The sequence below is a fragment of the Colossoma macropomum genome, unplaced genomic scaffold (assembly GCF_904425465.1).
Source record: "Colossoma macropomum unplaced genomic scaffold, Colossoma_macropomum, whole genome shotgun sequence".
Lineage (NCBI taxonomy): Eukaryota > Metazoa > Chordata > Actinopteri > Characiformes > Serrasalmidae > Colossoma > Colossoma macropomum.
Window position 1 is genome coordinate 126,630 of NW_023495915.1, and position 26,546 is coordinate 153,175.

Here is a 26,546-nt window from a genome sequence, read left to right on the forward strand (position 1 = left end):
TTGGTGGGATTAAATGTATAATATATAGTGCTTAAAAATTCAGCATTCACATATCCTATTGTCTTCCTCCCCTTGTGTTGTGCCTTCTTGAAAGCATGAAAAAATAGAAAGTCTTATCATTAATCTAAGCATAAAAAAGTCTGTCTCTGGAGTGCTAAAGGAAGCAAGACACTGGCCACATATACAGAGGGAGAAAGAGAGCAAGAAGAACTCTAAAAATGACTGAAATAAAACTTCACATATGTTTGTTTGGTGTATCACGTATGTGTAAATAAAGCACTCTGTGTCACTCATGCTGGTGTTTATATTTGAGGCTTCATCAGGTTTCAGGTCAACATGGCTCAGTCCCCCCCCCCCACTTGATACTATTATAGCTACCAGAAAATAGAGGCGTAGACGACATAGATGTTTCACAACTATGAGATCACATCTCAAGAACAACTAGCAAAACCACAGAAAGGAGCAGATATAGGGAAAAAAAAAATACATAAGGTCAGAGCTGCCTTTAATTCTTTGGCTTTAGTCCTCACACTTATAACCATCAAAGTGTAAGAACTTTTCACAGTTTTGGGAGACAAGAATAAGGACTATAATGACAAATCGGCATCACAATGATGAGAAATGGCTAGATATCTGTATATAAATAGTTTGTGAATATATCATGCAATTACCCATATGTAAACACTCACAAACACACACACACACACTTAATACCAGAGCAGATATGAAACTGACTGCACAGACTGCAAAATGGTGTGTCAGGCAGTATGCATAGAGCACTGATAGAGAGCAAAGAAACTGCCAGTGAAAACTTGGAGCAGTGGAACATGACAGTTCAAGGTAATCAAATGTAAAAGCAAGGAAGCTAAAACAGCAAATGAAAAAAAAGGCAAAACGAGTCTATGTTGTGTTTTGAATGCTGCTCTGCTGGTCACCAGCAAAACCACCATATGCTGTGTTTTGGATGCTGGTATGCTGGATAATCAGCATGAACATACAGAGTGTCCAGGAATGTGAGAAAGACTAATAGGTGAGCATGACTTCTCTTTATGGCTGTTTCTCATGTCCACTTGTGTGTTCTGCAAAGTGATGTACTGCAAAAGAGGAAACAGTAAGTGTTCCCACGACTCAGAGTCCACCATGTCATTGCATGTGGTTTCGATTTCTAAAGAAGCTGCTGATAAAGTCTCTAAAAGACAGAAGAGTTCCGGTCTAGCTGATTTAAACACAGCTCCTGTGAGCTGCACAGACATTAGAGTGGGTTAGACTCCAGTGAAGAGCTGCTGAGAGAGCTGTGTACTCAGTGTGGTATACAGGGCTAGTGTAGTGCTGGGTGTGGAGCTGTCAGTGTGCTGTGAACTCAGTGTTGTTTTACTAGTGAGGATGTTGCTGACTTTTTATCTTCTCTTCATTGGGCTTCACGTCTCTGAAGGTGAGTGTATTTTTTATCTTGTTACTGAGTTACTGATGATGTAGCACTGGAGGAACAGAGAGAGAGAGAGAGAGAGAGAGAGAGAGAGCACGAGCACTAACTAACTAAACACAGAACTACCAACAGTATCGGACTAGCATCAAACAGACGAGAGCAAAATCGAACTACACAGATCAGCATGTCAAATTCAGTATGATCAAACAAACACGTGACCGAGTGAGCCGGTAGACTTACGCGCTGGCTGTCCACGCAGTTATTAAATGGGAGGCTCCGCCCCTTTTGGCTGCAAGGCCGTGCTTAATTGACCGATTGACCACGCACTTGCAGATGATTGGCAGCTCGCTCCACCTAGAGAGAGAGAGAGAGAGAGAGAGAGAGAGAGAGCGAGCACCCACACACAAGCGGAGGGGAGAAAACACACGCTGACACATAACGCACTCAAATACTGCTTCAATCTATATGTATATACACACGTTTAGTTTTGCTTTTTTATATTAAAAAGATTTAATATTTTGGTTTATATCAAAATTTGATAATCATCCTAAGCTGTAAGTTGACGTTAAATATATATAAAAAATAAAAAAAAAACTGTAATCGCAACGTCATACAAAGAGTAGATCATTAATCTGATCTTACTGATGTGTGTTTTTACAGGCTGCACTCTGGAGAACAGAGGACAAATACAGAGTATCACAGCCCATACAGGAGGGTCAGTACCGCTGCCCTGCTACTGCACTGACCTACATACCAAACCTGAGGAATCCAGCTGGAAGAAAGAGAACACAAACACAGAAAGATGGGAAGTTATATCCAGTGAGAGTGGTCAGTATAACGACTGAACCCTGAATATATGGAATGAGAATATGGAATGAAATCTGACGTCATCAAGGCACTAGCGCCATATTATATTTTAGATTTGTGAGATTCCGTACGGATGCCAGGTGTTGTGCCGAATTCCGACTCCCCGGCAGAATCCGACTCCCCCTCGCGTGCACGCGCTTCACGTAAACATGTGGACGTTACGGACTGCACTCAGGATTTCTCAGGTTATTTCTGTGTAAATAACGCTTTATCTTTCATTTTCCTCCACAGCGAACAACACAACAGGATCTAAAGCCAAAGACAAAGACTCTCACCGTGATGGTTTAGTTTAATATTACGAAATAAAAACGATTGTTGTTGTTGCAGTACTTGAGAACTGGTGGGACTGAATGGCTTTCAGTCATGACGATAAGTATTAGGACACATTAAACACAGCTTTAAACCTCTGTCTGGAGCACTAAAGCTCACATCTGAGGACCTGACGCTGCAGCATTGGCTGACTTGTTTTACTTGTCATTATTCAGCAACCAGACTTTCACTGCTTGCATAGCTGGACAAATTAACGAATTAGTATCCATTACTGCATGAAAGAGTTGCCCATAGTTAAAAATTGCAGTAAGAACAATTGTTGTAATGGCAGTAATTTAAGATTAATTTTGGCTGAAAAGTCTTCAGCTTTTACATAGTCAGAAGGTTTATTGTAAACCTGTCAAAATGATGCCCCTCATATCTCTGGGGATGCATTATGACTGGAATAATTAACCTGTTCTGCTGACTTCTGGTTCATAGATTACAGCATATAAAGCATATTTCTCTAAATTCAACAGGGGGGATTTTACTGGGGGAGTAGAATTTTGGCAGGATTATTTTGACAACTGCCGAAATTACACTCCTCCTCTGATCTCAGCACTGCAAGGTCTGAATGACATCTCCTGTATTTTGCTAGCATGTCCTGGGCTGTAGATTGTGTCCTGAAATGCATTTTACTCTAGATTCAACAGGGGGGGATTTTACTGGGGAGGTAGAATTTTGGCAGGATTATTTTGACACCTTATTTGATATACAGTAAACTTTGTTACAGTATTTTTTCTGCAGAATATTATAGCATTAATACAATGTACATTTGGATTTCTGATTTGTAGAAATTGATGAGGTTCCTTTGATTAATAACATTGTAATGTCAGGCTTGTTTTAATAAATCTTTTAGTTTCTTATTTCTTTGTTGTATTTCATTTACATATTTATTGACTTATGTCAAATCATTAATAACATAAAAGGTTTGCTCATGAAGAAAAATTCTGAACGCATCATTTTTCTATTCTTATGACGACTCTTGTTTTGTATGGTGGAATCGACGTGAGCGACAGGTCGTAATTTGTTCAGCTTTACGTACTTAATTTTCATACTTTCTTTCTTACCTGTAAAAGTAAGAATGAGTGTAATTTCGGCAGGTGTCAGAATAATCCTGGCAAAAAATTCTACTCCCCCCAGTAAAATCCCTCCTGTTAAATCTAAAGTAAAATGCATGTCAGGACACAATCTACAGCCCAGGACATGCTAGCAAAATAAAGGAGATGTCATTCAGACCTTGCAGTGCTGAGATCAGAGGGGGAGTGTAATTTCGGCAGTTGTCAAAATAATCCTGCCAAAATTCTACTCCCCCAGTAAAATCCCCCCTGTTGAATTTAGAGACATATGCTTTATATGCTGTAATCTATGAACCAGAAGTCATTATTCCAGTCATAATGCATCCCCAGAGATATGAGGGGCATCATTTTGACAGGTTCACAATACACCTTCTGACTATGTAAAAGCTGAAGACTTTTCAGCCAAAATTAATCTTAAATTACTGCCATTACAACAATTGTTCTTACTGCAATTTTTAACTATGGGCAACTCTTTCATGCAGTAATGGATACTAATTCGTTAATTTGTCCAGCTATGCAAGCAGTGAAAGTCTGGTTGCTGAATAATGACAAGTAAAACAAGTCAGCCAATGCTGCAGCGTCAGGTCCTCAGATGTGAGCTTTAGTGCTCCAGACAGAGGTTTAAAGCTGTGTTTAATGTGTCCTAATACTTATCGTCATGACTGAAAGCCATTCAGTCCCACCAGTTCTCAAGTACTGCAACAACAACAATCGTTTTTATTTCGTAATATTAAACTAAACCATCACGGTGAGAGTCTTTGTCTTTGGCTTTAGATCCTGTTGTGTTGTTCGCTGTGGAGGAAAATGAAAGATAAAGCGTTATTTACACAGAAATAACCTGAGAAATCCTGAGTGCAGTCCGTAACGTCCACATGTTTACGTGAAGCGCGTGCACGCGAGGGGGAGTCGGATTCTGCCGGGGAGTCGGAATTCAGCACAACACCCGGCAGTGTGACGCTATGACTGAGTCAGCACGAAATCTAGTGGCAGTAATCCTGAAGTGAGGAGATAATTAACACCCTGGCGATATACGAAACAAAAAAATAATACCGGTTACTGTATTTTATACTGTTTTACCAGTTAACTTTATTCACTGTTTCACTGTGGAAGAATGCAGTGAACCTCACAGGCCAGACGATTATCGTTAATCAGCCAAACATTAATGCAGACAGAAACATGCTGTTCGCCTCACAGGAGCCCCCACAACAATCCCTACCTAAAATATTCGCCTGTTCACTTGGCCCCAAGTCTATGGCGTGGGGTAGGAATAGTTAGCATATATATTACAAATGTAGTTGGGTGCTCCGTTAGGTGACCCCCCGGGATTCGATCGCTTGTAGGGGGAATTCTCTCAACATCCACCCCCGGAACGTAATCGCGTTTAAAGGGGAACTCCAACACTATACCCCATCCCTACAATCCCTCTTCCAACACTGGAAGGTGACATTACTGCACTCTAGGCTGCTTGTGGGCTGCTACTGTGAGGTGGAAGGCACGTTTCTTTCTAGTATTATTTTGGCTCGTACATCTGTTCGCCAGAGTGTTAATCATCCCCTCACTATTATTCAAGATCACTGCTAGATTTCTTGCACATGCAGTCATAGCGACGCACTGCCGGCAACCGTACGGGTGCCTCGATGACGTCACCTTTCATTCCATATTCTAAAGTTTCATTCCATATATTCATATCTTTCACACACAAACACCATCTAAACCGCTTATCCTTCTGGGTCGCTGGAGCCTATCCCAGCTGTCATCGGGCGGAAGGCAGGATACACCCTGGACAGGTCGCCAGTCCATCACAGGGCAGACAGACATACACAGTCACACACTCACTCACATCTAGGGGCAATTTAGTGTGTTTTTGGACTGTGGGAGGAAACCGGAGAACCCGGAGGAAACCCACGCAGACACGGGGAGAACATGCCAAGTCCACACAGAAATGACCCTGGTTGCCCGGCCAGGAATCGAACCCAGGCCATCTTTTTTTTATATATATAAAGATTTAATATTTTAATTTAAATCAAAAATCGATGATCATCCTAAGCTGTTGGTTGATGTTAAATATAAAAAAAAACTGTAATCATGATGTCAAAGAGTATAAAGAATATATAATTAATCTGATCTTACTGATGTGTGTCTCTGCAGGCTGCATTCTGGAAAACAGAGGACAACTACCAGGTATCACAGCACATACAGGAGAGTCAGTACTGCACTGACCTACACACCACACCTGAGACATTCAGCTGGAAGAAAGACAACACAAACACATTTGAAGAGGTATCCAGTGAGAGTGGTCAGTACAGAAACAGAGTTCAGCTGGTTAATGGTCACTCTCCAGGAAACCTCTCTCTACTTATATCACACCTGACTGAAGAGGATGGAGGAGATTACTGGTGCACTGTTAACGATTCATATATAATCATCAAACTGACTGTAAAAGGTAAAACACTGTCTCAGTTTTCATTTATAAAGAATTTAAGTCTTATAATTAAATGTATCTGCACAGAAAACCAGCTCTGAGTTTTTAAACATTCCACCCCTCATCACTCTTCACCTACAGTCATGAGCAAAAATGTGTACCTTCAAATAAAAAATTTAAATGATATGTTTTGTAGATTTGTAGATTTTCTGAGTGAAAATAAGTTAAAATGTCTCTACAGAGAGCAGACTTGATGTAAAGTCACATTTTTCTGAATTTAACAGGGAGACATATCTAAGTTTGTTCTGTGTAGAAGGTCTGTTCGCTCATTTTCATCATGAAAATCATCAAATCATTTCATTTGACCAGAGACTTTTCATATAACTATGTGTTTTATTAGCTCTGTTTATTATCTTGTGTGTCTGCATGAGCCTCACTCTGTTTACTGTGAAGCTCAATCAGAGACACAAGATGATAAACAGAGCTAATAAAACATGCAGTTGTCTGCAAATATTTCAACACCTCTGGTCAAAGTGTTTCATCTATACTTACTGGTAAACTTACTTTATTTATTTATTTATTTATTTATTTGCTTACTTACTTACTTAATTACTTACTTACTTACTGCTGTGATGAACTGCCTGTCCTCATTTTCACACTTGTGGTTTGTGTACATGTTCATTACATGTTGTTGTGTTCTTCAAAAGATACAGGCGTGACTCCCATTTCTATAAACGAGTTAGAGAGAGAGAGAGGGTGTAGTGAAAAATAGTGTTAGCATGTGATGAGAAAGTAGGGGAGAAAATATGCGAGTACTTGTAATTTCTATAAACAGGCAAATCTACTACAGATAGTCAGCTGGCTGTTTTGAAATTTCCAGTTTATTTGACATCAAATAGTGAGTTAACAGAACAGTTTACTTAAAAAAGCCAGGATCTGTTTGGGCTGCAGATCTCTCACAGTATTTATCAGGACACAACATCACCCTGATGGAGTGCTGTGTTTTAACACAATATTTCAGATTTAAAATTAGGAAAGAAGAGTTTTAATGAATGGCTGTTTAACTTTTAAATATATAAAACTGAAGATAAAATGTTCCTCTGTTAGCAGAGAGGGGTGTGTAGATGAGAGTTATGTGGAGGTAAGAACAGCATCATTAAAGAAACGTATCTGTTTTTACCACTTTTTGTTTTTTTTGTCATTCTCAATTATTTATATAATTTTTGTCTCTCTTGGTTATTTTATGGTTTTTGTTTATAAAACACATGAGTCAACATTGCTGAGTCCATGCACATGTTGTTGATGTGTAAATCCTCTCATTTAATAAAAAGTAGCAGCTGCACATTTTACAGGTTTACAGGTTCAAAAATAATGCTGGAGGACGAAATCCAAAAACTATAATGCTACACTGGGCTGAGCCTCAGATCTTTACACGCCCAGTCAATGGCCCTGATTATTGGTCAAAGTATGTGTCTCTCAGTTCAAAGTGTTAGTGAAAATCAGAAATATTAGGGAAGAAATTTACCATAAACAAAACTTCCTGTTCCACAAAAATACGGTACAAATACACACTCAGAGTTGTTAATATTAATACAACCCCATTTCCAAAAACAATGGGATGCTGTGCAAAATGTAAATAAAAATAAAATGCAATGATGTGCAAATCATTTCAACTCTACAAAGACCACACTTCAAATGTTGAAACTAAGAAATTTTATTGTTTTTTTTTTTGTTTTTGTTTTTTTTTGAAAAAAATACATGCTCATTTTAAATTTGATGCCAATAAGATGTTCCAAAAAAGTTGGAATGGGGGCAACAAAAGGCAGGTAAAGGTTGTGTAATGCTAAAAAAAAAAATACACAACCTGGTGGTTAATTGGCAACAGGTCAGTAACATGATTGGGTATAAAAAGCATCCCAAGGAGTCTGAGTCTTTCAGACGTAAAGATGAGGAGTGAAAATCTGAAATATCAGGGAAGAAAGTTAATATCAAGAAAACTTCCTGTCCAGTAAAGATACAGTACAAATACACTCACAGTATTAACAAATGCTTGATTTGCACTCCAAAGTCTGGGCTCCAAAGTTACAAAGAAAAAGTTTTGTTTAACTAAACTCTGGAACATTTCTGGACATTAGACTGTCTGGCTCACTGCATGTTAATAAGACTCGTCTAAACATGCATTTTAATTCTGTTCCCTTCTTTTGATTTCATATATGAATAGGTTTTTTATTTCTTTATTTTTAAAAACTATTTTTTACATTTTTATTATTTTATGTATTCTTTTATTTTGTATAATATTTTGAATATATTTGTAGGTTGAAACAAAAAATAAAAATTGACTCACTTAGTGATTAACTCACACTAAAATAGTAGATAATTCAGTTTTTTGCTTTTGTCAAGAGGTCATTTGGAAATGTTACAAATTTTCCAGACTTGGACTTTAACTTAACTTATTATCCCTTCAATTGAGTATGCTTAAATTTGCAAACACTTAAGGAATGTTTGTGTGTGTGTGTGTGTGTGTGTGTGTGTGTGTGTGTGTGTGTGTGTGTCTGTGTGTCTGTGTGTGTGTGTGTGTGTGTGTGTGTGTGTGTGTGCGCGTGTGTGTGTGTGTGTGTGTGTTGAGGGGAGCTTATTTTTAATATACACATTAAGATTAACAGATTCTGCAACTATTAACTTCCTCTCTGCAGACAAACTATAAAAATCTCCTCAAGCAGTCAGTGATTTATGAAAATTAGTCAAACTACACAATCACATCATTCTACCATCTAAATTAGAAGAAGACATTCCGTTCTATTCCATGTTTAATGTAAATGATGTGTATATGAGGGTAAATTGTGGTGAGGTTACAGAATGACCTTACAGAAAGTGACCACACAGACATCAGACACACTGTTGAACATTAACATTATTTAAAAATGTATTTATACTGTAATTATAAAACTAAATAAAACTAAATGTAATCTGATCCAGCTGGACCTGGTTTTGTTAGGTATTTATTACATGTTTCTGCTGTTTAGCTTTATTCTCCTTCTATAGTCAAAATGAATTGTTGTCTAAATATTAACATCTGTACATTTTTATGAAGGCTGTTCAGATCATTTACAATAAAAAAGCAAATAAATAATATTGCTGTGTATCTACAGTGAGCTGTTTGCTGATGTTCTGTTCCTGCACTGACTATCAAACCTTTCTCTCTCTGCAGTGGATCCAACTAAAACTACAGCACCTACTGCAGCGGTCAGTGTACACACCAGACCAACCGCTTCAACTACACATTTCCCTCAAAAACCTGATGGTAAGTACAGCACACTGACTGCAGCTGACCTGAAGGTGTTACGGCTTTCTTTTATTTGGGGAAATTATTTATTATGTTCTCTAAACATTCTTGTTTCTTGTCTCTCAAGAAAAAAGATGTTCTTACTTATTTTCACCCTGAAAGTCAAGAAAAATGCAGGGCTGTTCAAAATTTTGCACACTGATTTCTGTCTGATTTCTCAGAACATGCTCAGAACAACCTCACAAGCACATATTAAACAAAGTCTATACTGATAAGCCAAAACATTATGACATTCTAACAGTGATGTGTGACAAGCAGTGATTTACAAACCTACTTCTACACATATTTAAATGAAAACAGTACAAAGACAAGATATTTATTGGTTTATTTTACCAACCGAGTTTAAGAATAGAAACATTGTTAAATGTCAATCAGGTGATACAATCATTCTTGGATTTAAAAGGAGCATCCAGGAAAGGATGAGTCCTTAATGAGTAAGGGTGGGTCAAGGTTCACCATTTTGCTAAAAAAATCTGTCAGCAAAAAATTCAACCATTTAAAAATGATCTTCAGCGAGTTATGCCAAGAGTTTTAGACAATTTACCCTCTACAGTGCATAATGTCATCAAAATATTCAGGCTATCTGGAGAAATCAAAGACAAGGCAGAAAACCACAACTGAATGTCTGTGACCTTTTTTCAGGACTGAATTAAGTGCTGCATCTATAAATGCAAGTTGAGGGTAAATCATGCACAGTGAAAGTCACTTCTCTGGACTTGAGCTCACCTGAAATGGTGGAAACATGTCCTGTGATCCCAAACATTCCTAAATGATTATTAAGAGTTAATAAAAGTGAAGGTGATGTATGTCAATGGTAAACAGGCTCCTGTCCCTACTTTTTCAGACAAGCTGCAGGCACATGAGAAAGAGACTTTATTTACAAAAAACATCCATAAGCTTAAAATTTGTTTTTATACTGTTTTTAATTAAATACAGGTCAAAAAAAAAATACTAATCACTGCTTTCTGGTTTTTAGTAACATTTCACATTTTGTCCCAAATTATTGGAATTGGGTTTGTACAGTAAACGATGTTAATGTTACTGTATATCTACAGTGAGCTGTTTACTCATGTTCTGTTTCTGCACTGACTGTTAAACTCTTCTCTCTCTAAAGAGGGTCCACCTACAACTACAGCACCTACTGCAGTGGTCAGCAGTCAAATCATGCTGAGCACTTCAACTCCAAGTTCATCTCAAACACCTGGTGGTAAGAACAGCACACTGACTGCAGCTGACCGTCAGATTTTACAGCTTTATTTTATTTGTTTATTTATTTATTTTGTTGTTTTTTTTTTTATTATGCTCCCTATGCATTTTTTAAATCAATCACATTTCATCAGCCTTTCTTTTTTGCATTTACATCTGAAGAGATCATGTTTATACACATTTTAATGCATGATTACTGTTAATTGATTAGTTTAACATGTTGCAGAATTAAACATAAGATGTGAAATGTATAAAAGTTCTATTTTCTTCCAATATGTTAAACTAAACTGTCTTATTTAGGTTTGTTCTGTAAAGAGGATGTGATCATAATATTTACACTTTGAACAAGAAAACATGCCATTTGACCAGGGGTACCCAAACTTCTGCATACAACTGTATGTCTCGTTAGTGGTGTTTATTGCCTTGTGTCTCTGCATTCGCCCTGACATTCTTTTTACTTTCAACATTACTGTTCAACTGGTTACTGTTCAACGTTTATTTATTTATTTATTTATTTATTTGTTTGTTTGTTTGTTTATTTGTTTGTTTATTTGTTTGTTGGTTTGTTTGTCACGTGCTCTTAAAGTTTGTGTACATGTGTGAACACTCAGCTTATTATTATTCACTCAGGAGCTCTTATACTAAAATTGTAGATGATTCAGTTTGAATATTGTCAGTGTGTCATTTGTAAATCTTAGACGTGAACATCGATTAGCTTATTATTGTTTAAATACTAATATTGTCATCTCAAAACTCAATTTAGTCTGATCCAGCTGGAAATTAACGTTTACAATAAAATGTTCATGTTCATGTTATTGTGTATCTACAGTGAGCTGTTTACTGCTGTTCTGTTCCTGCACTGACTATTAAACCCTGCTGTTCCTACAGGGGTCACAACTAAAATGACAACATCTACTGCAGTGGACAACAGAAAAGACAGTCCCAATTCAACCACAGATTCATCTCAAACACTTCATGGTAAGATCAGCACACTGACTGCAGCTGAAACATGATGTCACAGCTTTATGTTCTCTGAAAAAAAAATAATAATCACAAACTTTCACTCTTTCTGAATATTCAATTCAGTTACATTGCACACAGAAGAACAGGAGAAACATTATACAGTTAAAAAATGTGATGCATTGTGTGAAATTGCTGTATTCAAGCATGAACTCTCTCTCTCTCTCTCTCTCTCTCTCTCTCTCACACACACACATAGGTACAAATATGAAAACTTCTCATTTGTTTCTTGACGCAGGTTATTCTAAATTTTTCTTCATCATTATTCCTGCTCTTCTCCTGCTGGGACTCGGAGGAGTTATCTACTGGAGATACAGAGGTATACACACCCACACACACACACACACACACACACACACACAGTTGAGGTATGTGCAGTATCTGTGTCTCACTTTGTATTGTTTCATTCTGCAGGACAGAGATGAGGACAGACAGAGAGCCGAGAGCAAAGAAGGATGAAGAGAGAACAGAAATCACAGGTGAGTTCATACATCACAACACATTCAATCATATCCCTCATAACATCATATTCCATCATGTCCTATTACAACTCATCATAATTTACACTTCCATTATTGCACCTCTTATCCACTTAAGCAATAGAGAGAGGGAGTGTGTTATTGCGAAATAACATCAGCTGTGATTTGGGCGCAGTCACAAGCCCAAGGCGAGATGTTATTCGCGATAACACATGACCTCGAGTGTTCTATTGCTTTTATACAGCAGTTAAATACATAAAGTAAGAAATTAATAAACTGGGTCGTGAACGCGGCGTTTAACATGTTTTAATGTTCGCAGTTCCTTCCACCAAATTATAGTTCCTTAATAAGCAGCTTGTTGCTACGTCAGAGTAATGAGCTCCGCTCACTCAGTTCATTCTCCAGCTACTTACACTAAATTCTCAAACTGTCATCACCACTGAGCAGTTTTATGGCTCAGTCTGATTTGGTCAGACTCTTAAGATCAGACTACACGTTTGGCGAATGGTATTCGGTTCAATTCTGGCTGATTCCAAGTTGTTTAGCTGTTTAGCTGAACACTTAACTAACATGAGAAACGCTGCTCTGCCTGATTTATTCTTCACACTACAGTCTCATGTTGTTGGAATGTACAATGTGAGTGAATGTGAGTGAGTTTACCTAATAAACTGGCACTCAGTGCATATCTGTATATCCTATTCCTACTGAGGAAGAAGCTGCTCCTGGTAGTTTAAGTCAAACTCTGAAGTGGTTTTAAAGGGTCAGTGTTGTGTGTTAATTATCATTTGTGATCCTCTACAGGATGAAGTGATGTACTCTACTATAGTCCACAGTAACACAACCACAACAACAACCAGTTACTGATATTGGAGAAAAGGCACAATATGCCACCATCAGAGTAAACAAATAACACCACTCACACATGTATTGTGTTTTTCTTTTATTATTATTTTCATTTTCTCTTTTTAAATTTGCAAATGTAAAAGTATGTAAATAAATGAAGAGTTAATTTGCAAAAGTAAATATCTATATTTTAATGAATTTTCATGTGTTTTTATTTAGCTTTTCAAGTTCTTCACAGTTTTTTTTTTATTGCAAAAATGGTCAATTCATGTTTTAGATGTAAGCAAAGCCATGTAATGGATAAACATATCTTTTATGTGCAATATTTAACATTTTTAGCACAAATCAAGCAGGTAAATTGCTGAAAATTGCAGGAAAGATCTCAATAATGGTCAATATTAAATATCTATAAGATCAGACCTCTACAAATCCTCAGACTGAATCTCAAAAGGCTCACTGTTCCCTATATAGTACTCTGTGAGTTATAATATGTTGGCTTTTACACTCAAATATGCTTTATGTCCAGTATGAATTGTGCACACATGGCTGAATCCAAAGTCATTCTTTGTGAGACACACTGTGCTCGGTTTAGATACAGTAGCTGTTATTTTAACAACTACATAGGACATTTTGTAGGGAGAAGGGAGTCGTTTAAGATAATGTCTAGAACAGTCTGCAGCAGTGTTGCATCACCTGACCTGAATGCTACTCAAGAACAGCACTGGCGTTTGACTGTCTCTGCCTTAAAACATGAACTTGAAATGCCTTGACAATGAACAGTAATGGCTTTTGTGACAAAACATATTTAGAGTTCAGAGTGCGCTGTATGTTAAGAATAACTCACCACAGTCAGCTCATTTTTAAAAGGATGATGTTTATTTATTTATTTATTTATTTATTTTTGTAAATGAACTTTTTAAATAAAGCTTTTAATGAATTTTATGTTTATTGATCTAATTTGCTGATCTACTGTGACACAATAAGATTACAAGCAAAATGCAGCTCAATAAAGAGAAACTATTAAACAAATGCATTTTATCTCACACCTGAATATCTTCTTTGCAGCCAAGTTGGTCACACAGCTATAAACAAAATCCTCTGTTCTGATTGGTCCTTGTATCTCAAGGAATTTTGAGCCCAGCCTTTAGCATCAACCAGTAGCCCCAATTACTGTATTGATGTTTCTCCTCTTAGTCATAGCTTAGCACAGTGTATCCTAGCCTAGCCTCTGTTACTTGCTAGGCCCTGCTGTGCTCTGTCACACTTACAGCCTCCTTCTTAATGTCCATCTTTAGTCAGGTCTGGTTTGGTACAATGTTCAGTTCAACCTGATAATGTAAAAAGCAGTGTAAAACGTAAATGTAAAAAAGTTGACATATTTAGTTTTATAGCCTAGTTTTCTAAACTACAGTAAAACTGATAGGTGGGCTAATGACATTGTTTCTAACTCTGTTCTGGTTAAGTAAATTATTTAGTGGTTACCTTTCAGTTGAAAGCAGAGCTTGGAGACTCACCAAATTACTTTTTCACTACTTGGCAGTGCTTCAAGAATGGGACTCGAATCATTCAAATCTTTTATATCCAGGATGATTGTGTTATCCACTGTGATGTCCTTTACAGCCTGCTCACCTCTTCTCCATGGCTCTAAGACCTTATGATATCAAGCACAAACTCTACTATCCTGTGATGACAATAGCTTTAACACTGACGACAAAACAGCACTTTTGACCATCATTCAACTTTGAATCAAAAACAACTTTCAATTCATTAAAATGTGCAGGACAGTGGTGCTCCTGGATCAATGATAAAAACACTAAACTCTTCAACTGTTTCATGTTTTCTGTGCATGAATCAAAGCATAAGATTTATCGAGCATTATATCCTTAACCCATACACACTGTCCAGGTCATAACTTTTACTAATATTGACATTTAAAGGCAGTGAACCCACTCTGAATATGAATCTTTAAACCTGAAATTTTATGACTTTTCCAAAAGTGACCCCAACAAGTGCTGCATATTTTTGTACATAGGTTACTTTCCAAGTGAATTTTTCACCCACTTCACATTAGCAAGGGTATTAGCATTAGAAAGGAGTGATCAGTTGATTATTTTTACATCACTCATTTTTTTTTTCTCCTTGTGAAAATAATTAACCACTATCTCAATATATCCGAAGGCCTATGGAAACCAAGACAGAGAATAACAAATACAACAATCTGAATTTACACTTTTCATGAACATTCCTGAACTAGAATTTGAAAAACTACAGAAAAACACAAACATCACATGAAATATTCAGTCATTGGCCTTTTTACCAGAAACACATACTGTACAGGTGCACTTTGCAGGTTTACAGATTCAGACTGTAGCCCATCTGTTGCTGCACAGTTTATCCCCCCTCTACCCTTCAAATGGAAACAAACTGTAAAGGGTTAAACAATAAACAGTGTGTAAGGGTTAAGCAAAGTATGTTCATCTGTGAATATTTTGAGTGAAATATCATTTCTGGTTCAGCATCAATGTGTCAGAACAGATTAGTATGAAGTATCTAATAGTCAGTCTTGAAGCATCAGTTCTTTTTCACTCCAAAACAAGACTAGTAGAGTGATGAGTTTGATTGTGCAGTTAATTGAGAAACAGCACTCTTTTCAGTTTCTTTTAAACTGTGGTTATTTCTGTTCTGTAATCATCACTATGAAATAAAAAAAGTGAAAAGTATGAGCAGAAAAACATGGATGTTTAACATGTAGAGTAGCTGGATTAAAGTGTCTTTAATGCATTGATAAATGATGCATCACTAAAGAGGAAGCAGCAAATGATCTCATCAAATCTGCACACCATCATGTCAGTCATGTAGGTGGGGGTAGAAATTTCTGTTATCTCCACAGTCAGTCCAATGAAAACATGCTATAAACATCTGGCCCATTTAATCTCATTTATACCTAAATACATAACACAATTTGAGCAGTGAGTATCTCAGTGATTAAGTACAAGGGCATGTAAGCATCCCATAGGAGGCTCTCTCTGTGGAAGCCCTTCAATTGCTCAGTCCTGCATGAGAGGGTCAAACAGAGGCAGCAGATCAAAGGCACAAACCAGCAAGAGGCCACGAGTGCCTGTCACTCATTTAACTCTAATGAACTCCATCTTAGGGGAAAAGCTCCCCACTTAAGCACCAAGACAAGAGTTGCTGTCCCAGGGACAGAATATGGCAACAGCCGTGTTTTTGATGTGTGACCACATTGTTTTCACTGTTATCTCACTAAAGTTTTTTTTTTTTCTCTCTCTCTTTTCTAATGTCATTATAATGTAACTTCAAATAGGTTCTAGAACCAATACACTCAACACTCAACATTCAAGTGTTTTTGTTCAACCAGCGTTTTCTCTCAGAATTTACTTCTGACTGCCCCCAATGCCAAGTATAACGCCCACCAGCTTTGTGCTGTGGAACAGTGGAACCGGCCACCGTGAGTTGCTCAAACTTGAGTAGAATATCAAATCTTCATTATAGGAGTATCTACCCACTTTTGCATGATGCTCCTACATTTTACGAAGCATTGTATCTTTTTATTTTTCTTCCAATTCAGTCAGCCACTGTCCATGGTGCTGAAACTGCATCCTCCAGCTGAGCTTCAGCACCAGTGTTGTGAACAGTGATCTGAACATGGCAGGTAGAAACAAGCTAGCTGTTCTCTGTCTCACTGGAAAAAGAAGCTCAATGTGAGGTGAATGGAACACCTCAGAGGTGAACTCTTCTCTATGAGTTAACCTTTTAACCATCAACCTATGCTAACTACTATGCTTGTCAAGGCAGAGAAGCCTGTTTAAATGGAGTGTTGGCAGCACCTGGTCTTATATGAATTGTTGCATAGCATCTGTACAAGTGAAATAAACAATGTCACTAGAAAAACGTTTTTTGTCTTTGGTTGTTTTTGATGTTGGTAGAAAGCTTTTCCATTTATGTAACACACTTATAACTAATGTGTTAAAACAACACATTTTTTCTTAGCTAGACACAATGATGTGCATAGAAATTGCTATCATATTTTTTGTGACTTTTGTATTAAAGCAAAACAGATGCGTTAATGCAAGTAACACAAGTACTTTTTACAATGCAGCCAAATAGTAAGTTTTTTCCAGTGAGATAAAAAAATGAAGTGTTATTGGTTTTGGACAACATTTACAGCTGGGTGGAGGTTTCATCGCACTGGTATGTGATGTGTTGTGTGCCTAGTACTATGGCTACAGTCTAACAGGAGATGTGTTAAATTACATCAAGCTACTTGTGTCACCTGTTTTAACACATTTAGCACATTTTGTGTTAAAAGTAACACAAAATGTGTAGTCCTTAACTGAACACATATTTTTCAACCAATTTCAACAGTTTGTATAGTCTCTTGTATTAAAAAGTTTTTGTTTTTTTTTTCTTTTTGAAAAAGTAAAACATTGTGCACATATAAACTGATTTCATGTTGTATTGGTATAAACACATTTGAAATAAAAATTCAGAAAAATAAAAATGCAGGATTAAAGCAGGTCTTGACTAGCATCTCTTATGGCTTATTTACATACACTATGTTGCCAAAAGCATGTGGACACATTCTTATCACACCTACATGAACTAGTTGCGTATCTCATTCCAAAATCATGTGCATCAAGATGGAGACTACCCCCACTTCCCCCACCGCCCATTTACAGGTGTAACAGCATCCACTTTTATGGTAAGGCTTTCCTGAAGATTTTGGAGTGTGTCTGTGTGAATTTGTGCCCATTTGGGAGAAACAAACATTTGTGAGGTCAGACACTGATTTTGGACAAGAAGGCTTGGATCACAGTTGACTATCCAGTTCATGCCAGAAATGTTCAGTGGGGATGAGGTCAGGGTTCTGTGCAGGTCACTGGAGTTCCTCCACACCAAACTCATGCTTATGGATCCTGTTTTGTGTACAGAGGCTACTACAAAGTTGTAAGGACTAACTGTCTAACATGTCTTTGTATGCTGTGGATTAATATTACCCTTTATTGGAACTGCATTACAGTAGGTAATGTTTTTCTGGCATCTGACAAACATATTCATGTAATATTGTCAGATAATAACACTCACAGTTTACCAGAGCAGATCAAACAAGGCATAAATTTTAACTTTGAATGTGGCACTGTTGATTTTGTACACCTATTAGCAATGGGTGTGACTGAAATACCTGAACTTATTAATTAGGTGGGCTTTCCAAATGTATTTGTCAATACACACACAAACACACACACGCACACATTTTCTAAGCTGATTATCCTTCTGGGTCGCAGGGGAAGCCGGAGCATGTCCTAGCCAGTCGATCGCAGGGCTTTGTCCATATAGTGCATTTAATAAATACAGTGTTGTGCCTTTTTCATGTTTAAATATATTTATACCTAACATGTACAACCTAGAAATGAATAAAACAGTGGATAGGAAACAATTAGGACTAGTAAATAAAGTGTTCATATTGATCAATGAAACTTCAATCCTTATACAGAAGCTCTTCATGATAATTTTGTTCGGCTGTAAGTACAGCAGGAAAGCAATTTTTTTTCATTATAACAGACCTTTTTCACTCACTCAGTAATATTTACTAATGATTTAAAGAGGTCATCCTGATAATAAATGTGTATTAAAGAGTAGCTTCCAAACTGTACAAGAGGAAAGAGCCAAGTTAATGGTGCTTCACCTTCACTGAAGATCCAGAGTGGTGTGTAGGAGTCATGAAGAAAAGTAAGCTGATGGAACACATGTTTATTATTATCTTTTTTTCCTGAATAGGAACATGCAAAAGAAAAGGAAATGTCAGTGTTCTAAATGTAAGCCAGTGAGAGTCCTCCCTTGTCTGTCTAACAAGTTTCCAGGCTTTATTTCTTGCCTTAAGGAGTGACGGTACTTCATTAGAGAACCAGGGGCTTGATCTATCCTTAATTCACATCATCATCTAAACCGCTTATCCTTCTGGGTCACGGTGGGGTGCTGGAGCCCATCCCAGCTGCCATTTGGCGGAAGGCAGGGTACACCCTGGACAGGTCGTCAGTCCATCGCAGGGCAGACAGACAGACAGACATATACATTCACACACACATTCACACCTAGGGGCAATTTAGCACATCCAATCGGCCTGACTGAAAACTAGATCAAAGACTCCTAATGCTGTGATTCTATCACTCCTATTTGTTAAAATTAGATCAATCGAGGTTGACTTGGAGTGATCTTTTAAGTTTGGCCTGGTTGGATCAGTGATCAATTGTGAGAGATTAAGACCATCACACAATTCTTTCAGGTGGTCAGATGCACTGCTTTACCAGTTTAAGTTAAATCACCCATGATGATAGCTTCTGAGTTACAGTATTTAGCTAACAGCTGTGCAATACCATCAATGGCATATGAAGAAGCAGAAGGAGGTCTGTATACCCCATTACATTGACTGAGGTGCTAATCACAGGAATGCTAAAACAGTCATTACTGGAGTCCAGTAGTCAGTTTGTATTAAAAACAGAGTAAAAAACATTGTCCCCTAAAACTTTTGAAAGCAAGCTGCTTGGATGAATTCCATCTTTCCAGTAAAAGGATAGACGATTCCAGAAGAGGTTTAAAGTGTCTATTAAAACCACGTTGGTGGAGAGACTGTTTTTTTGCAACCAGCTTTGGAGGTTTAAAATGCGACTAAACCATCCTGCACCCTTTCCTAAGGGTGGGATTGGGCCAGAGACAAAAACAGTTTTGCCACAGTTTTTTAAAAAAGTGAACAAACATGTAAAGTCACGTTTTAGCAGCTCTGTGCTCTGATCTCTTATGTTATTACAGCCAACATGAATAACTACTTTCTGAATATAATGAAACCTATGAAGGAGGCCGGGGAGCTGCTGTGTGATGTCAGAGACCTTGGCACCTGAGAGGGAGTAGGTGATCGCTGAACGGTGTTTGATATTTCTCATGATGAGTCACCTACAACCAAGGTGGATGGAGGGCAAGTTGCTCTGTTAGAGTAGTCCCATGGAGTGGAGGGGCGAGTTGGCCGCACAACGAATCCCAGCGTGAGTGAGCGGCGGGTCGGTTGTGTGGGGGCATCCCAAGAGTGTGAAAGGCGAGGCTGCTGATCCACAATATCCAGCGAGGAGACACGGCGAGGGAGCTGTGTCTTATTGTTCAGTAAAGGGAGGCCGCGTTCCTCCCTGCAGGGCGGAGGGGGGCTGCGCTCCCTTGCTCCGGCAGTAACGTGCAGAGGTGGTGGGGCCAAACTGTCCTCGCTGAAATCCGGCATGGAGGCCTGCTGCTAAGCACGCAGCCATGGAGGAGTGTGGACAGGAGAAGAAGGAGAATCATCTTCCAGCTCTTCCAGAATCGTGAATCTGTTGCTCATTTGCAGATTTTGAGGTAATGGGTGGTGCGCAGAACGCCTACCACCGCAGACCACAGACCACGGCTTTGTTTGATACGGGGAGGGGCAGCTCATTCCCTTCGGTCTCGCCCCCAGCCGAGGCCAAGGATCTTCAACCTGGGCTGGAGCAGCCAAGACGCTGGCATCAATAACCGAGGCAGTAGCGTTAGCCTGGCTGACACCAACATAGAGTCCAGCAGTTCCTCGTCATCTTTAATTTGATAAAGCACTGAGATCCTGCCTTCCAGTTCAGTAATACTTTGGGTCAGACGGGCACAGCCGGCACAAAGCAAAGGTTAAAAACAGTTCAGCTAGACTAAAAACAAAACTCCCGTTCTCTGACATGCTCACTATCTCTTGCTCTCAGACGTGCTGACGTGTTTCATACCTGCATTTGGTGGGTGCTTCTTCCTTGTGGGTTCACTCAGGCTTTCTGCAGCTTAAGGCTTGATCTCTCTGGTGTGATAGAAGAAAAGAACTCTAAAAAGGACTGAAATAATAAAACATTGAATAGACATTTGATTAGTATGTCATGTATGTGTAAATAAAGCATTCTCGGTCACCCGCAGTGGTGTTTGTGTCTCTGAGGCCTCTTCGAGTTCCAGGTCAGTGTTTCTTGCCCCCTCCCCCCAGCATCAGCCACACTTGATGCTATTATAGCTACCTGCAAATAGAGACATAGACCACATAGATGTTTCACAATCATGAGATCACATCTTATTTTCTTATGAGGGCCAGAGAGAACAACAAGCAAGACCACAGAAAGGAGACTTGGGGAAAAAAAACAAAAAAAAAACACAAGAGGCAGAAAAGTACATGAGGTCAGAGCAGCCTGAGATGGTTTTAGTTCTCATGCTTTAAACTATCAAAGTGTAAGAACTGCTTTAACACCTTTTTGAGAGAAAAGATGGTCTACAATATCAAATCAGCATAACTGCTGAGAAATAGCTACATTGTCATATGTTTTGTGTATACATAATGCAGTTTTGACACTCAGAAATAAAGGTATGAAACTGTCAGCAGTACCCCTCTCATCACTGCAGGGCAGTCTGACAGGTCAGAGAACATAATTGCACCATAATCCATTGATATTATATTTTCTAAGATGTATTGACTCCACATACCTCATCTCCAGCCTTTTTTTTGTCTTCTATTTTATTGTTCTGTTGCCAAAACACATGAAAGGTACAAAATTGGACCTTAAAACCATGGTTTTACCTTTGAGGGTACATTTACATTGTTTGTACATTGATGGATGAAAAATGTTCCTGCACAGGACCTTTATTTCTAACAGCATAATGCACGTCAAAATGGTAGATCAAAGTTCTGCTCTGCTGGTCGGCAGCAATAGAAGTTACTATGCTGCTCACCAGCAAAACCAGCATATCGCTGTTGTCAGAAAAAAACTTGTATCTCCATTTTTGATGTTTTTCAGTTTTTGACATAATTGAAAAAATGCCTGTTACCCTTTACATTGTGTGTAAATTTCATGTTGAATGGACTAAAAGAAATGACCCAAAATGACTTGGAAAAAAGTCTGGTTGCATTGACTTACACTAAAAGTAAAGTATGTTTTTTCCTTCTCCTGTAAAGTTATCATTTTGGAGATATGAGATTTTCTTCTGACAACAGTGATATGCTGTGTTTTAGATGCAAGTTTGGTGCTCAACAGGCATTACATCATGGATGACTTGCTAATCCAGCATCAAACCAGCAACAGACCAGCATAAACCAGCTCAGACCAGCTTAGAATATTAATGCTAGTCTGTGCTGAAAGAAGTGAAGTGTGCATGATGTTTCTATATTTGTCTGTTTCTTGTGTCCACTTGCATGTACTGTGACATGAAGTGCTGCAAAACAGGAAACAGTAACTCTTCTTATGACTCAGAGTCCACCATGTCACTGTGTGTGGTTTCCATTTCTGAAGAAGCTGCTGATGAATTCTCTAAAAGACAGAAGAGTTCCGGTCTAGCTGATTTAAACACAGCTCCTGTGAGCTGCACGGACATTAGAGTGGGTTAGACTCCAGTGAAGAGCTGCTGAGAGAGCTGTGTACTCAGTGTGGTATACAGGGCTAGTGTAGTGCTGGGTGTGGAGCTGTCAGTGTGCTGTGAACTCAGTGTTGTTTTACTAGTGAGGATGTTGCTGACTTTTTATCTTCTCTTCACTGGGCTACAAGTCTCTGAAGGTGAGTGATTTTTTATCATATTACTGAGATACTGATGTCTGGAAAATCTAAATACATGAGCCAGTCAAATTGCAATTAGCATGAACTCCATTTTTGATGTTGAACATGCAATATATTTAAACATAGCATTACAGGTCCTAATAGTAGATAAAGAGAAACAAATTTAAAAAATGAGGCAAAATAGAAGAATGACCTATGGGTTTAGGGTTGTTGTCTTGCTGCATGACCCACTTTCAGCTCACGGACAGATGTCCTGATATTTTCCTTTAGAATTTGCTGGTAAAATTCAGAGTTCATTGTTCCATCAATGACGGAAAGCTGTTCTGGCCCAGATGCAGCAAAAGAGGCCCAAACCATGATACTACCACCACCGTGTTTCACAGATGGGATTAGGATTTTATGCTGCAATACAGTATTTTCCTTTCTCCTAACATAACACTTTTCATTCAAACCAAAAATATCTATTTTGGCCTGCTGGCTTGTCCATGTGATGTTTAGCAAACTGCAAAATATTGAAAAATATTTGCCCATTTTTAATTTGAAGCCAACAACACTTTCCAAAAAAATTGGGACGGGGCATGTTTACCACTGTGTTTCATAACCTCTTCTTTTAATAACATTTTGTAAGCATTTGGGAACTGAGGAGACTGCTATAGTTTTGAAAGTGAAATGTTTTCCCATTCTTGCTTGATATAGGATGTCAGCTGCTTAACAGTTCAGGGTCTCCTTTGTCGTATTTTTTATTCCATAACCCTCCAAATGTTTTCAGTGGTGACAGGTCTGCACTGCAGGCAGGTCAGTTTAGCACCTGAACTCTTTCACTATGGAGCAATGCTGTTGTAAAATGAGCAGAATGTAGTTTGGCATTGTCTTGCTGAAATAATCAAGGCTTTCCCTGAAAAAGACATCATCTGGATGGCAGCATATGTTGCCAAAATATGTATATATCATTCAGCATTAACGGTGCCTTCACAGATGTACACGTCACCCATGCCATACGCACAAATGTCCCCCTACACCATCATGAATACTGGCTTTTGAACTGTGCACTGATAACAAGCTGAGTGGTCTTTAGCCTGGAGGACACAGTGTCCATGATTTCCAAAAAGAATTTCAAATTTTGATTCGTTGGACCACAGGACACTTTTCCACTTCCCCTCTGTCCATTTTAAATGAGCTCAGGCCCGGAAAAGGTGGCAGCGTTTATGAATCCTGTTTGTATATATTTTTTTCTTTGTGTTTTAGATTTTTAACTTGCATTTGTGGATGCAGCGACAAACTGTTTTCACAGACAGTGTTTTTCAGAAGTGAGTCCATGCAGAGATTTCCACTACAGAATCATGTCTGTTTTTAATGTAGTGCTGCCTAAAGGGGCCTAAAGATCACAGCCAGAAAATAGTGGTTTTTGGCCTTGTCCCTTACATGCAGAGATTTCTCTGATTCTCTGAATCTTTTAATGATATTATGTACTGTAGATGATGAAAAGCAAAAGAAAAGTTCTTTGCTATTTTATGTTGAGAAATGTTATTCTTGAATTGTTGCACTATTGGATTGTGCAGTCTTTCACAGAGTGGTGAACCCCTCCTCATCCTTACTTCTGAAAGACTCAGCCTCTCTGGGATGCTTTTTTAATATGCAATCATGTTACTGACCTGTTGCCAGTCAACCACCAGGCGTTTTTTAGCATTACACAACTTTACCAGATTTTTGTTGCCGCTGTCCCGACTTGGAACCTGTTGTTGGCACCAATTCAAAATTGGCATATATTTTTTCAATAAACCATAAAATTTCTCAGTTTCAACATTTGATGTGCAGTTTTTAAACTATTTTCAATAAAATATAGCATTTATATGATTTGCAGATCATTAAATTTTGTTTTTATTTACATTTTACACAGTGTCACAACTTTTTTGGAAGTGGGGTTGTACTATTAGTACTTGTGTGTAAAAGTTTTATGTCAAATTTAGGCAAAAATATAGAAAATTCTAAAGGGTTCACAAACTTTTAAGCACCACTGCAAGTTCATGAAATGAACGTTTTTTTCCAAGTCATTACAGAACACTTCTGCTGGTTTATACATCATAAAATTTGGTACAATTTAAAGGTGAGCTGCTGGATTTAAATGATGCAGAAAAAACAAAATTTAAAAAATGGAGATGCATAACAGCAAAAATAGGCATCACATTTTATTTTTTCTTAAAAATATTTGTTTATTTGATTTACATTAAAAAAGTGATAATCATCCAAAGTTGAGGGTTGAATTTACACATTTAATCCCTTAACAGGCCAGGGTCTGTCAGCGGGTCCAAAGTTATACACACACGTATAACCTAAGAATATCTCAAGCAGTTTGCATTGAAGTCTCTGTAGTTACAGAATAATAAGGCTTAGTATGTAATAAACCTTATGTAATAAAGATTTTGAGGGTTTAAATACCGCAATCACTATTTCATATAAAGAGTATACAATTAATCTGATCTTACTGATGTGTGTTTCTACAGGCTGCCCTCTGGAGAACTGGGGAAAACTACTGAGTATCACAGCACATACAGGATGGTCAGTACTGCTGCCCTGCTACTGCACTGACCTACACAACAAACCTGAGGGATTCAGCTGGAAGAAATACGACAGACACAGAGACAAATGGGACGAGATATCCATTGAGAGTGGTCAGTACAGAAACAGAGTTCAGCTGGTTAATGGTCACTCTCCAGGAAATCTCTCTCTACTCATATCACACCTGACTGAAGAGGATGGAGGACTGTACATCTGTGCTGTTAGAGATTCATATATAATCTTCAGACTCACTGTAAAAGGTAAAACACTGTCTCATATTGTTATATTTGGTGCTTTATAGTACATAAGCTTCTTAGTACAGACAACAAACCCTTCATGATTTTAGGTATTTCACCCTCTCATCACTGTTCACCAAATGTTCACCCATGCTTAAATTATATTTACTTGTTTTTCTAAGCGAATATGCATTCACACATCCCCAGTGAACACACTTCTGCACAATAAACAATACACAATTACTGTTTATTTGAGAAATTAAATATTGGTAGAAAATTAGAACATGAATTATTGCCTGTGTAAATGTCAAGACACATTTTATATTTTGTTTTATTTCTTTGCAATAAGTTTAACTAAAAGTTTATGTGGAAGACATGTTCATGTTGAAAATAAAGAAAACCTAATTTGATGAAGGGCATTCAAACATCAGAAAAGGTGTTTTAATATATGCCCAGTTTGAATTCAATGCCAACAACACGTTTAAACAGTTGGGAGAGAGGCAACAAAATGCTATAATAAGAAGTTGTGTAATACTAAAAAAAAAACACCTGGTGGTTGATTGGCAACAGGTCAGTAACATGATTGGGTATAAAAGAGCAGCCCAGAGAGGCTGAGTCTTTCAGAAGTGAAGATGAGGAGGGGTTCACCACCCTGTGAAAGACTGCACAATCCAATAGTGCAACAATTCAAGAATAACATTTCTCAATGTAAAATAGCAAAGAACTTTTGCTTTTCATCATCTATGGTACTTAATAACATTAAAAGATTCAGAGAATCTGGAGAAATCTCTGCATGTAAGGGACAAGGCCAAAAACCAGTATTTTCTGGCTGTGATCTTCAGGCCCCTTTAGGCAGCACTGCATTAAAAACAGACATGATTCTGTAGTGGAAATCTCTGCATGGACTCTCTATGAAAACAGTTTGTCGCTGCATCCACAAATGCAAGTTAAAAATCTAAAACGCAAAGAAAAAAAAATATATAAACAGGATCCATAAATGCTGCCACCTTTTCTGGGCCTGAGCTCATTTAAAATGGACAGAGGGGAAGTGGAAAAGTGTCCTGTGGTCCAACTAATCAAAATTTGAAATTTTTTGGAAATCATGGACGCTGTGTCCCCCGGGCTAAAGACCACTCAGCTTGTTATCAGTGCACAGTTCAAAAGCCAGTA

At 38.0% G+C, this 26,546-nt stretch overlaps 1 protein-coding gene across 1 annotated transcript in view; it reads left to right on the forward strand.

Annotated features, from left to right (window-relative positions):
- The first annotated feature begins 1,383 nt into the window (after positions 1–1,383).
- The window catches only part of LOC118803493 (polymeric immunoglobulin receptor-like), a 34,564-nt gene continuing 9,401 nt past the window's right edge, over positions 1,384–26,546 (forward strand). Inside the window, exons 1-4 of the mRNA XM_036563986.1 lie at positions 1,384–1,432; positions 2,087–2,176; positions 5,906–6,124; positions 25,086–25,360. Coding sequence (XP_036419879.1) covers positions 1,384–1,432; positions 2,087–2,176; positions 5,906–6,124; positions 25,086–25,360 — 633 coding nt within the window. The remainder of the gene's footprint in view (positions 1,433–2,086; positions 2,177–5,905; positions 6,125–25,085; positions 25,361–26,546) is intronic.